At 46.8% G+C, this 13412-nt stretch overlaps 1 protein-coding gene across 1 annotated transcript in view; it reads right to left on the bottom strand.

Annotated features, from left to right (window-relative positions):
* LOC148443280 (inaD-like protein) overlaps nt 1–5494 on the bottom strand; it is a 75132-nt gene extending 69638 nt beyond the window's left edge. Inside the window, exon 1 of the mRNA XM_088463020.1 lies at nt 5485–5494. Coding sequence (XP_088319146.1) covers nt 5485–5494 — 10 coding nt within the window. The remainder of the gene's footprint in view (nt 1–5484) is intronic.
* Between the last annotated feature and the right edge of the window lie 7918 nt (nt 5495–13412).

Genomic DNA, 13412 nt, shown 5'->3' with positions numbered 1-13412 from the left:
CCAGGGTCCAATCCAGCTTGAAGGAAGGCCAGGACTCTGGAAATCCAAAACACCTGGAGGTCGTAACCTCTGGGACGAAACCATTGGAAATACCTATGCCACACTCTGTGATAGATCTTAGCAGAAGCTGGCTTACGTGCTCTAAGCATCGTGTTGATGACAGAGCTAGAGAATCCTTTGGACCTTAGGAGGGATGTCCCAAGAGCCATGCTGTCAAAGACAGACGACCCAGGTCCGGGTAAAGGCAAGGACCTTGAGACAGCAGGTCCGGTCGTTGAGGCAGCAGGAACTGTGTTGATGGAGAGACTCCAAAGATATGAGTACCAATGACGCCTGGGTCAAGCTGGAGCCACCAGCCGGACAGTGCCTCCGTCTTGTCTGAAATTGCGAAGAACTTGAGGAAGAAGAGAGACTGGAGGGAATAGGTACGCAAACTGGAAGGTCCACTTCACTGATAATGCGTCTACAAAGGTTGCCTCGGCATCTCTTGTTCTGGACCCGTACACTGGCAGTTTGTGACTGTGCCGGGAGGCTATGAGGTCCACCTTTGGGAGGCCCCATCTGTTCACTAGGAATTGAAATGCCACTTGGTGAAGAGACCATTCCCCGGAATACACGTCGTGACGGCTGAGGAAGTCTGCTTTCCAATTGAGAACTCCCGGAAGAAACCCAGCAGAGATGGCTGGAAGGTGACCCTCAGCCCACGTTTGAATGTGTGACACTCCTGTCATTGCTGCCCGACTTTGAGTGCCTCCTTGTGAGTGATGTAAGCCACTGTTGTGGCATTGTCGGACTGAACCTGTACAGGTTTTCCGTGAAGTATGTGCTGGGCTAGTTTGAGGGCCCTGTAGACACCTCGAAGTTCCAATATGTTGATTGGCAGGGTTGATTGGACTGATGTCCAACGGCCCTGAAAGGAATGCGGACTGGTCACTGCACCCCAGCCCCGGAGACTAGAGTCCGTTGTTAGGATTACCCAGTCCGGGATCCAAAAGGGGCGAACCCTTGATTAGAATAGATGTCTGTAGTCACCAAGATAGAGACAGAAGCACCTCCGGGGAGAGCACCATCGTTTGAGCTTTGATCCGATGTCTTAACCTGTTCCATCTGGAGAGAACTAGCCTCTGCAAAGGCCTGTAATGGAACTGAGCATATTCCACCATGTCGAAGGTGGACAACATGGATCACAGAACTTGCATTGCTGAGTAGATCGACACTCGGTGACTGTGAAGACATCTGTGCACTCGTACTCGAAGTGTGGAGATCTTGTCTGATTTCAGAAAGATTCTCTGATCCTGAGAATCCAGCAGGGCCTCCAGATGAATCATTCTATGTGAGGGATTCAGGGAGGCCCTTATTTCCAGATGATTAACCAACTGTGCTTGTGAAGGAAAGTAATGATTAGCTATAGATGGCTTTTTAAGCCCCTCTGGGGATTCTGCTAATAGCAGGAAGTCGCCCAGATATGGTAGCAGTCGGACACCCTGACCATGCAGGTGGGCTGCTATGACAGCCATAATTTTTGGAAACACCTATGGAGCTGTGGACAGTTCAAAGGGCAGAAAACTGGAGATATCGGTAATGAGAGGGCGCTATAGGTACATGTATGTACTCGTCCTGAATATCCAGCGATACCATAAAGTCTCCCAGCTCCATAGCTAGGATGATGGAGCATATGGTTTCCACCCTGAACCTTAGCACCCTTAGGGATTTGTTCAGGGATTTGAGGATAAGCCGATGAGACCTATTCGGCTTCTGAACCAAAAAGAGTAGAATTATATTCAGTCCCTCGCTGAGATAGCAGGACTGGCACAATTACCCCTGCTTGCAGCAAGTACTGTATGGCCTTCTGGATTTGTATAAAAACTGGTGGGGAGGCAGTCTGAGAAAGTAGAGGGCATACCCATGAGAGACCACTTCTCTCATGGTCTCCAAGCATCCGTGGTGGTTTGACACCAATACTGGGCGAACTGAAGAAGTCGGCCTCCTTCTCTGGGAACCCCTAGAGGGAGGCCCGTCCCACCAGGCTAAGGGGTTTATCCTCGGGTTTTGAAGCAGGGCGTCTGCTTGGTTCTGGTTTTGGGGAGCCCTCGTGGAAGCCAAATGCCTAGAAAAGGATTTCCTTTAGGCTTTCCTTGAGGAGGAAAGGACTTAAAAAGATTTAGAGCCTGATTCAGACCCGCTCGCGAGCGCATAGCACTCACAAGCGGGTCGATGTTTGGCCCCTGCGCATGACGGGTGCTCCGTCGCTACGGGTCTGGTACCAATACAGGTCGGCTGTTGATTATAATTGACAGCTCGCCCTGTTTTGGAGGTGGGCAGGGGGGGTTGGCTTGACAAACGGAGGCGTTCCAAAGGGAACACCTGCCGTTTGTAGGCAGCCCTACTGACATCACCAGTGATGTCAGTAGGTGGACTTCCTGCTCTATTAGAGCAGGAAGTCCACTGGGACTTGCGATGGACGAGACCCTACCTCAAGGGTCTCGTCACAAGCCCGATGGTCGCGACCATCACCTGGCCGCTCGCAAACTGTGGGTGGTCACCCACAGCTATGCGAGCGGCCAGGAGGCCAACACACACAAATAAAAGAAAAAGGCCCTGATTCAGAGCGAGCACTCTGAAAGAGCGTCCGGCTCTGAATCAGGGCCATAGTCCGAGGCCTTGTAGTAGAGGTAGCTGAAGGCAGAAATGCCGCTTTTGATACTACCAACGTGGTTACGATATTTGTCAATGGGTCAAACAAGATCTCCCCATTATAGGGTAATCCTTCAAGGCCTTTCCTGGAATCCACATCTGCCTTCCATGATCACAGCCACAGGGTACGGCAGGCAGACAAAGAGGCGGCCGAAACTGTGGAGGTTAGGAGACTGGCATCTAAGGTTGCTTCACCAATATAGGAAGCTGCATCTCGAATGTGAGCAACAAAAGACATCTGATTCCTAGAAGCTTCTGAGGGAAAAGTGTTTTCAAGTGCGTCAGCCCAGCTCTCTATAGGTTTAGCTACCCATGTGATAGCCATGGGTGGGCGGGCGACAGTCCCTTAAAGAGAGCATATCGATTTCAGGCAATCTTCCACCTTCCTATGTAGTTCAAGGAAGTAATTGTAGGAATAGGCAACGTATTTTAATTAAACACGTAACATGGGAATCCACAGGGGGTGTTTCTGACTTTGCACAATGAGCCACAGAAAAAGGGTAACATGAAGTTAGCTATTTTTGTGGTTGAAACCTCTTACCAGACCGATTGCCAGGCTGCAGCCATGTGTTCAGCTAGCTGATCCGATATAGGGAAATCTGCTGAAGTCCCTTTCTGCCATTTAAACAGCGGGTGCTTGGATTTAGGGGCTGGCTCGTCATCTTCTATTAATAAGATGGATCTGACAGCTCGCACCAAAGCAGGAATATTATTTTTGACCGACTCTCATTCTCCTCCAGAAGGGAGTCAGGTTTAAAGAGATCAGCATCTTTTACCTCATCGGATGATACCTCAGAATCTGAAAGTTGCGTGGACTGTGACGATACCACAGGACGCTTAAAGGGGTTACTGGGAAGGGGCTTCTTACCCTGCAACATGGAGTGAAAGCCATTAGATGTAGCCACCAGACTCTGCACCGAGTTAGAAAGTACATCTACCCATGGTGGCAGTACAGGGGGCTTGTATCGCCTGAACCTGTTGAGGCAACCCCAAAGGGGACATTACTGCCTGCTGTGATAACCCCATAGGGGGAATTACAGCCAGATCCGCTATGCGGTCCGCAATAGTGGCTAGTACCTTGGAGAAAATTAAGCTCAGGAGGGCCCTAGCACCGGCTCTGTCTGATGGGCCAGGTGGAGTATAATACTTACTACATAGCCCATCTTGTATGAAATCCTCCTCACTTAAGCCTGCAGCACATAACTTGCAAGATAGCAGTATGTGAGCAGATGCCTGTTGTTACTCTTGCCTTTGCTAAACATAGCTGCAGAGTAAATTGCACACAATATGGCACTGGGTATAATGCAACCTCTGTGTTATTGTAGGATACTAGTAGCAATGCAAAATACTGGTCTTGTCTTATGCTTGGCTAAGCAGCATGAGCCCACAGCCCAAATATGGCACAGTGCAACGAACTCCTGTATGTGACAAACCTCACAAATACTTAGTTCTATAGAAGTGAGGCATTGGAAACCCCCTGAATACACCTGTATGTTAGGGTAATAGTCAGAGAAAAGATAAGGATAAATTCCATCCCATCATGGTACCATAATAATCTATGGTATTTAGTGTTCCCTCTAGCTCCGGCGGCAGGCAGGGCGCCGGAGCTAGAGAGGGCAATGTTGTGCGCGCGACGAAGGCGCGCGCGTCCGAAAGGGGGCGTGGTTACGAAAAGGGGGCGTGTCTATAAGACGCGTCCCCTTTTCGTCATACTTGGGTGCGTGCCCGGCGCTTACGGACATGCCGGGCAGTCCCCAAGCGCTGCAGAAAGGGAGAATAGACGTCGGGCGCATGCGCCCGGCGTCTATTCTCCGGCGGTGACCGGGTCACCGCATGTTTGTCCACCCGCGGGACACTGCGTCCCGCGGGTGAGAACGGCTCCCGCAGGCTGTTAGGGCAGGGTGCTTTTTGCCCTCCTCCTGGAGGGCAGGGTGCTTTTTGCCCTCCAGAAGGAGGGCAGGGCGCCGCGCCCCGCTAAAACAGCCTAGCGGGAACGCTAGGTATTCTAATGGTGCATACACACGGTCAGATGTGTCAAATGAACAATTAAACGATTTTACCAATGATTTGAACGATTTCTGACTGCATTAAAATGAATGGAATCGTCCAAATCTGACTGCAAAGACATCAGATGTCAGATATCGTTATCTGACAAGCGGGAACGCGCATCGTTCATCTGACCAACATGTCAGATATGTCAGATTTTCCTTCAGATATGAACGATTTTTAAAATCGTTATTGTACAGATCTGAAGGAAGATCTGACTGTGTGTATGCACCTTAACCCTATATTAGTCTTCTTTTGCATCCTGAAGATAGTGCATTAAAGCACTGAAACGAACTGTGAGTGGAGTGGTTCTTTATGGATGAGTGCTGCACCTATGACATACTTATTGGATTTTATGTGAAGGCACCGTCTGCAGTTAAAGGTTTGGTATTTGAAGCGCCAGACCACGATATATATAAAGATACAGTCAAATCCTGCATACTCAATAATCAAATGAATGATGGGTGCTCAGTCATAGGTGATAAATGAAAAAGTCCGGTATGCACTAAAAACAAGTAGTGTGTGTTATTGTTTAACTGTGATTTGCCCCGTGATGAATATGCCAGTGGCCACCGAAGCGGCCGTCGGGCTATCTATATATCATGATCAATTGCTGTTGTATCGGCTCCAGGCAGATGAAGTCCGTTAAGTATTAACTGGTATTTTCTGCATGTAGCACTTTGATTTGTGACTGAAGAATTATACTGGAGGCTGTTTTATGAGCATGCATTATATATAAATTACATTTTGGCATAGTTATTTGAAGTGCTATTTTTCTTCAGTGCATACCGGCACTCTCTCTAATTCTATACTTCACCCCGCTGCTCTCATTATGTCATGTCTCCAACATGAGGATGTATGCAGGTATTGACTGCGGCACTCAGGGTTTCTCAAAAGAATAAAACAGCAGCCTTTGGTATGTCAACGTTTCAATGTTTAAACCAACATTTTCATCAGAAATAAAGAATAAGTGTGTATTCACCATTTATATGTGCTCCCCTTCACCATGCTCAGCCTCCTGCCGGGGGTCCTGTCAATAGGATAGAGCAGCCATAAAGAAAAATATAATATCAAAAAGTATAGTATGTAGTATACACCATATGAGGAAAGCAACACATATTCATGTCACTATCATTGATGTCAATGAGGGAATAGTCCCAGAAGAAACATATTGGCCAGAAGTATGTATGGGGACCGAACCAGGAGACTGCATCCATAGGCACCTCTCTCTGGTCTGCAACCCAGCCGTCCAAGCCAGTCTAACTGTCACAGAAAACATGAGTACGAAATACTTACATTTAGGCCCCAAGGAGCGACAACATCGAGTTTAAAATTCACTGTGCCTCCCGTCTAAGCAGCATCTTGCCCAGATCACCCCTATGTTTAAGTGGAGGGATGTGGTCTATCATTCTGTATTTTAGCGATGTAAGGGGATGATTATATTCTAGAAAGTGGCTTGCCACCGGTTGTTCACTAACACCAGTGCTGCCCGGATGGCTGATCTGTGGACCGCCATCCTTTCCTTTAATTTTCCTGTCCGGTCATAAAATAATAATAATAATAATAATAATAAAATACATAAAATAGAAATATAAAATTATTATTAACATAACATTGTGCTTAGCTGCCATCCTTTAGATGAATGAAGTGGTGCTGTACACACCTGTATTTCTATGGTCTGCACCACTTCTGATGGCAGACACCAGCCATGGGGAGGTGGAATATGCACACATGATGAGGTAGCAGAGGTACTAGATGGGGAAAGAAGCATAGGGACAAATGGAGATGGTTGCAGAGGTACAGATGACAAAGGGGGCAGAGACATAGCAGGGGGAAGTATCAGAGGCACAGATAGAGGAGGACAGAAGGAAAATGTGGCAAAGGATGGGAAACAGGAATGAGGCATACCTGTAAGGGGAGGGGCAGAGGCACAGCATATAACGGTGGCAGAGGCACACATTGGTGGCGGTTTAGGGGAACACGTGGGGTGGGTAGGTGGAGAGGCACAGGTGAGGAACGTCTGAGTGCCTCTATTTAGCCCAGCGAGGGGAAGCAGGGGGCGGAGGAGAAAGGAGGAGCTGTGGGGGACCTTGGGGTGGGGCATCATGCAGAGTAGTCGGGAGAGGAAAGTGAAACTCAGCCGGACAGTGAGACTAAAGTCCCCTGCAAGAGTGGGGGAGGAGAGCACACACCACCAATGCCCCCATCTAAAATCTGGCTGGGTCTAATGATCAAAACTGAGGGGCCACTGGTGCTAACGATCCCAGCCCAAGCGGCTTCTGACTCACAGACAGAGACATGTGGCTGTGAGCGAGAGGCAGGCTGCAGCTGCGATCATCAGCACCAGCAGCCCATCTGTCAGATCTGTGCCCTGGCGCTTCCTTTACTTTCCTTTATGGGAGTGTTTAGATCCCCTTCAATATATGTACTTGGAAGTAGCGTTCCCGCTAGGCTGTTTTAGCGGGGCGCGGCGCCCTGCCCTCCTTCTGGAAGGCAAAAAGCGCCCTGCCCTCCAGAAGGAGGGCAAAAAGCGCCCTGCCCTAACAGACTGCCGGAGCCGTCTTCACCCGCGGGTCGCAGTGTCCCGCGGGTGAAGAAATTTGCGGTGACCCGGTCACCGCCGGAGAATAGACGCCGGGCGTATGCGCCCAGCATCTATTCTCTCTGTCTGCAGGGCTTGGGGGCTGCCCGGCGTGTCCGTAAGTGCCGGGCACGCCCCCAAGAGTGACGAAAAGGGGACGCGTCTTATAGACACGCCCCCTTTTTGATGACCACGCCCCCTTCTCGCTCCGGCCCTGCGTCACGCCGGAGCTAGAGTGAACACTATGGAAGTGACGTGGATTGAGTGCAGTAAGGAATGACATTGGACAGTAACTAATGTCAGGGTACAAATAATGAAAGGGATCTATCCACTACCCTTCCTTTATACCCCTCAGCTCCATCTGCCGCCCAGCTCATCTGTCAGCGTGGCCTCCCAGCACAACCGGCTGACGTATGCTGCGTATACGCGCAGCAATTTAAATGAACGATTTGAACAATAACGATATCGTTCATATCGTTATCGATCATTTTTTGCCTACCAACGATCAGCGATGTGCGGGCACGTATGGACGATAGCGATACCGTCCATCGGCCATGCATGCTGGCCAACCTGCTCGATATCGAGCAGGTTACTATAGGGACCTCGCTATAGTCATTGGTGTGCTGGATGATCGATATCGATCATCCAGTACACCAGGACGATCAGCCAGCGATATCGTTATCGCTGGCTGATCGGTCCGTGTGTACGGAGCTTTGTAGAGCACTTTCCGGCCCACTTAGCTCCGCCCACCTCATTTGTCAGCCCGCCCCTCAGCCCCGCAGGATGACTGCAGACTGTAATATATGCCTGGCCTCACACTTTAGCCTGCCGTGTGTAATTTAATGTGGTCCGGCCCCACTGCAGGCTGCCTCGGCTCACCGGGAATCTTCCTGCTGACTCCAACAGCCAATCCACCCCTGGCAGAAGACACGCAAATGCAGAAGGTCAATGCAGCGATCTTTAGCATCTGTGAGATATGGCAGCAAAAGACCCACCAGAGTGCCCATTAACACTACGACACCAGACACAGCGCCTCACCTGGGCTCTTGACGTACAGTCAGGTGAATAAATATTGGGACATTGACAGAATTTTCATATTTTGGCCTCTATTCACCACCACAATGGCTTTGAAATGAAACAAACAAGATGTGCTTTAACTGCAGACTTTCAGATTTAATTTGAGGGTAATTACATCCAAATCAGGTGAATGGTGTAGGAATTACAACGGTTCTATATGTGCCTCCCACTTTTTAAGGGGACAAAAGTAATGGGACAAACTAAACAATCCTAAATCTAACTTTCACTTTTAATACTTTGTTGCAAATCCTTTGCAGGCAATTACTGCCTGAAGTCTGGAACGCATAGACATCACCAGACGATGGGTTTCATCCCTGGTGATGGTCTGTCAGGCCTCTACTGCAAATGTCTTCAGTTCCTGCTTGTTCTTGGGGCATTTTACCTTCAGTTTTGTCTTCATCAAGTGAAATGCATGCTCAATCGGATTCAGGTCAGGGGATTGACTTGGCCATTGCATAACATTCCACTTTTTAGCCTTAAAAAACTCTTTGGTTGCTTTTGCAGTATGCTTCGGGTCATTGTCCATCTGCACTGTGAAGAGACGTCCAATGAGTTCTGAAGCATTTGACTGAATATGAGCATATAATAATGCCCGAAACACTTCAGAATTCATTCTGCTGCTTTTGGCAGCAGTCACATCATCAATAAATACAAGGGAACCAGTTCCATTGGCAGCCATACATGCCCACGCCATGACACTACCACCACCATGCTTCACTGATGAGGTGGTATGTTTTGGATCATGAGCAGTTCCTTTCCTTCTCCATACTCTTCTCTTCCCATCACTCAGGTTCAAGTTGATCTTTGTCTCACCTGTCCATAGGATGTTGTTCCAGAACTGTAATGGCTTTTTTAGATGTTGTTTGGCAAACTCTAATCTGGTCTTCCTGTTTTTGTGGCTCACCAATGGTTTACATCTTGTGGTGAACCCTCTATATTCACACTTGTGAAGTATTTTCTTGATTGTTGACTTTGACACATATACACCTACCTCCTGGAGAGTGTTCTTGATTTGGCTAACTGTTGTGAAGGGGTTTTTCTTCACCAGGGAAATAATTATTTTGTCATCCACCACAGTTGTTTTCCGTGGTCTTCCGGGTCTTTTGGTGTTGCTGAGCTCTCCGGTGCGTTCTTTCTTTTTAAGAATGTTCTAAACAGTTGATTTGGCCACACCTAATGTTTTTGCTATCTCTCTGATGGGTTTGTTTTGATTTTTCAGCCTAATGATGGCTTGCTTCACTGATAGTGACAGCTCTTTGGATCTCATATTGAGAGTCCACAGCAACTGATTCCAAATGCAAGTGTCACATCTAGAATCAACTCCAGACCTTAATTGATAATGAAATAATGAGGGAATAGCCCACACCTGTCTATGAAATAGCTTTTGAGTTGATAGTCCCATTACTTTTGGCCCCTTAAAAAGTGGGAGGCACATATAGAAACCGTTGTAATGCCTACACCGTTCACATGATTTGGATGTAATTACCCTCAAATTAAATCTGAAAGTCTGCAGTTAAAGCACATTTTGTTTGTTTCATTTCAAAGCCATTGTGGTGGTGAATAGAGGCCAAAATATGAAAATTCTGTCAATGTCCCAATATTTATCCACCTGACTGTAGCTAATTTGACACTGGAGTACTGGCAACATGTGGCGTGGTCCGGTGAGTCACGGTTCCAGTTGTTTCGGGCTGATAGTAGGGTTCAGATATGGCGCAAACAACATGAGGCCATGGACCCCAGTTGTCAACAAGGTACCGTCTAGGTTGGTGGTGGTTTCATAATGATGTGGGGTGTGTTCATCTAGCATGGGTTGGGGCCACCTGAAAATGTCACTGACCGTTAACCTCTACGTTGCATAGCTTTATGACCATCTGCAGCCCTTCATGGATTTCATGCACCCCCACAATGATGGAATATTCCAGCAGGATAATGCACCGTGTCATCGGTCCCAAGTCGTCTAGTATTGGTTCGAGGAGCATTCTGGAGAGATTTGACAAATGGTGTGGCCACCATGTTCTCCCAACATGAAATCAAATCTAGCATTTATGGGACGTGGTGGAGAGGTTCATTCCTGCATCTACAAATATCAGGGAGTTGTGGGAAGCTATCCAGACAGCATGGGTCACATCTCTCCAGAAGTCTTCCGTCCACTTGTGAAATCGATGTCATGTCGAGTTGCTGCACTTCACCAGTCTAGAGGGCTTTCTACACGATACTAGGCATCTATCCCATGAGTTTTAGCACTTTTTGTCAGCAGGGATTTATTACAGACATTGCTGCTGCAAGGGAGATCTGTCTCAGGAGATGTCAGATGCTGTTAGCTCTGTCACATGTAATCTAGCAATTCTAACAGTAGGAAAGACCAGACAGAGGCTCCCAGACTAAGCATATGTACATAAGGTAAACTTTCTAAGGCTGCACAATAGAGCTGGCCCTAGCCAATTTGGTGCCCTAGGCAAAATTTTGACTGGTCTCCCTATCAAATAATCCCACCACCAATCTAAGGCCCCTATTTATCAATGAAGTATAACCCCTTTAGCGCTTGCTAAAGGGGTTATGCCATCTTTTCTAGAGAAAACAGTTATAATCAAAGATTACCGCTGTTTGTCATTATAGCTCTCGCTATCTTTTATATATACACACATTTACATATATACATATACAATATATATATATATATATATATATATATATATATATTAGTAACAAAAGTCAGGTGGCACTCAGAGTCTCAGTAAATCCATGGTTGCATGGTTGTACAGTGGGGTAAGTGCATATTGTTTTATGTGTTTATATGCCTTGTTGTATGTGTTTCACTTTGTTATGTTGTCCTGAGGAAGGGGTGGATCACCTCGAAACGTCGACCATTGACCATTAAATCCCTCTGGTGAGGGTATTGGATTTACTGAGACTCTGAGTGCCGCCTGACTTTTGTTACTATTACATTTTGGGGGTGCTGTCCTCCTTGGAGGGCACCAGAGCAAGTATTGGGCTTCTTGCCCTATGACACGGATAGTGGGAGTGCCGGTGCGCAGTATTGTATGTATGTATGTATGTATATACTATACGGACAGAGGTCGGCGCCACAAAATATAAACGGCAAGGGTGCACATCCAGAGACCAAAGCTGACCCCAAACGCAGAGAAGCGCAGCACTCCATGAACTTCAAGGAAATGACCACAGCACAATGCATAATTTTACGAACATTAAGCGCCGTATTCAATCAGAGGCGAAATCGGCCGTTTTCGCCTTCGTTTGCGAATCGGCCGATTTGTGAAAAACTGCGAAAAACTGACATTTTTCACCTAAAAACTGGAGAAACCTTTTCTCCAGCCTAGGGCAGGCGAAAAAATTTACAAAATCCCTATTTTTGGGTAAAAATGTGGGGATTTCTTACAGAACCCTTTGGACAGCCCCCCTAATGATAATTTAGCGAAAACATATTTCGTAAATTGCGTACTTTGTCAAATTCAGGCGCTGAAATTTCAGTCTAAATTTTTTTTCCCCGTAAAAAATGTGTTTAACGTATCGGGTCTGGTATTTCGGAGGGCCATAAGGCTGCGCCAAGTGTTTTAAACATCGCACGTGGCTGGCGCAGGTGGTTCTTTAAAACCACTAAAAAACCACCTGTGCCGGCAACGTACGATGTTTAAAACACTTGGCGCATCTTTATGTCCCTTCAAAATACCAGTCCCAATACATTAAATGCATTTTTCACAAAAAATAAATAAATTTCAGCTGTCATTTTTCGCCAAAGCACGCAATTTATGTAAAAATGTTTTGCCAAAGTATCATTGGGGGGGCTGTCCAAAGGGCTCTGTAAGAAATCCCCACATTTTTACACAAAAATAGGGATTTTGCCCATTTTCCACCTTTTTAAAAATGAAGGAAAGTTTTCTCCATTTTTACATGATGGCGATAATATCGCCGAAAAATCGGGTGATTGAATACGGCCCTATGCCTTGTGCCGTGGTTATTTCCTTGAAGTCCACAGAGTGCTGCAATTACTTCATTTGAGATAGATGAGAGAGAGATCTCTATCTATATATATATATATATATATCTATTTGAGATATATCTATTTGAGATACATTATATATATATATATAGATATATATATATAATATGCAAATGGCCCGGCACTCTGCAAACCCTAGTCAGGGTATATACCTTGCTCCAGGTGCCCTCAGAGGGTAGAGATCACTCCCCTCAATGAAGTCGACAATGGATCAGCGGCACTCAGGAGTCTTTAAAAGTTAGTGAAGAAAAGGTGTCTTTATTTCGACGTTTCGGGGTCAAGTGACCCCGTCTTCAGGAACACACACAGGTTCCTAAAGACGGGGTCACTTAACCCCCGAAACGTCGAAATAAAGACACCTTTTCTTCACTAACTTTTAAAGACTCCTGAGTGCCGCTGATCCATTGTCAACATATATATATATATTATAAATATCTATAGATATATATCTATATATATCCCCAAAAAAACAAAGATATCATAGATATGTTTGTGTGTGTGTATGTATATCTATCTATATATAGATAGATATAAATACACACACACATATCTATGACATTGTTGTTTTTTGGGGGGATATATATATATATATATATATATATATATATATATGACAGCTCAGCCCCCCTCTCTGCCAACATTGCCTGCCTACGCAGGTTACACTTACTTTTTGATGCAGGTAATGCTGCTGGGCAAGGGCTGGGCGCTGGGCAATGCGGGTGGAGCGCCGGCGGTTAGTCTGGGAGCAGAGCCGTGAGGTCACACATGGCTCTGCTCCGCAAAGGCACATGGGAAGAGTGGCCGTGACTGGGCATGCGCAGCATACCCTCCGCGGCCATCTTCTCTCCTACTGCAGCCAATAGCCAGAATGAGCTTCTATGCAGACGCTCATTCTTCTGACCTGGCTCACAGTCAGTCACCTGACTGGCTGACTACCGTACTGTAGTGCCCGATCGGAGCTGCAACGGGAGGGGAGGGGGTGAGGCAGCGTCGCGA

This window comes from Taudactylus pleione, unplaced genomic scaffold, assembly GCF_031769625.1.
Source record: "Taudactylus pleione unplaced genomic scaffold, aTauple2 ptg001313l, whole genome shotgun sequence".
NCBI lineage: Eukaryota > Metazoa > Chordata > Amphibia > Anura > Myobatrachidae > Taudactylus > Taudactylus pleione.
This window is presented reverse-complemented; position numbering and strand designations above follow the sequence as displayed.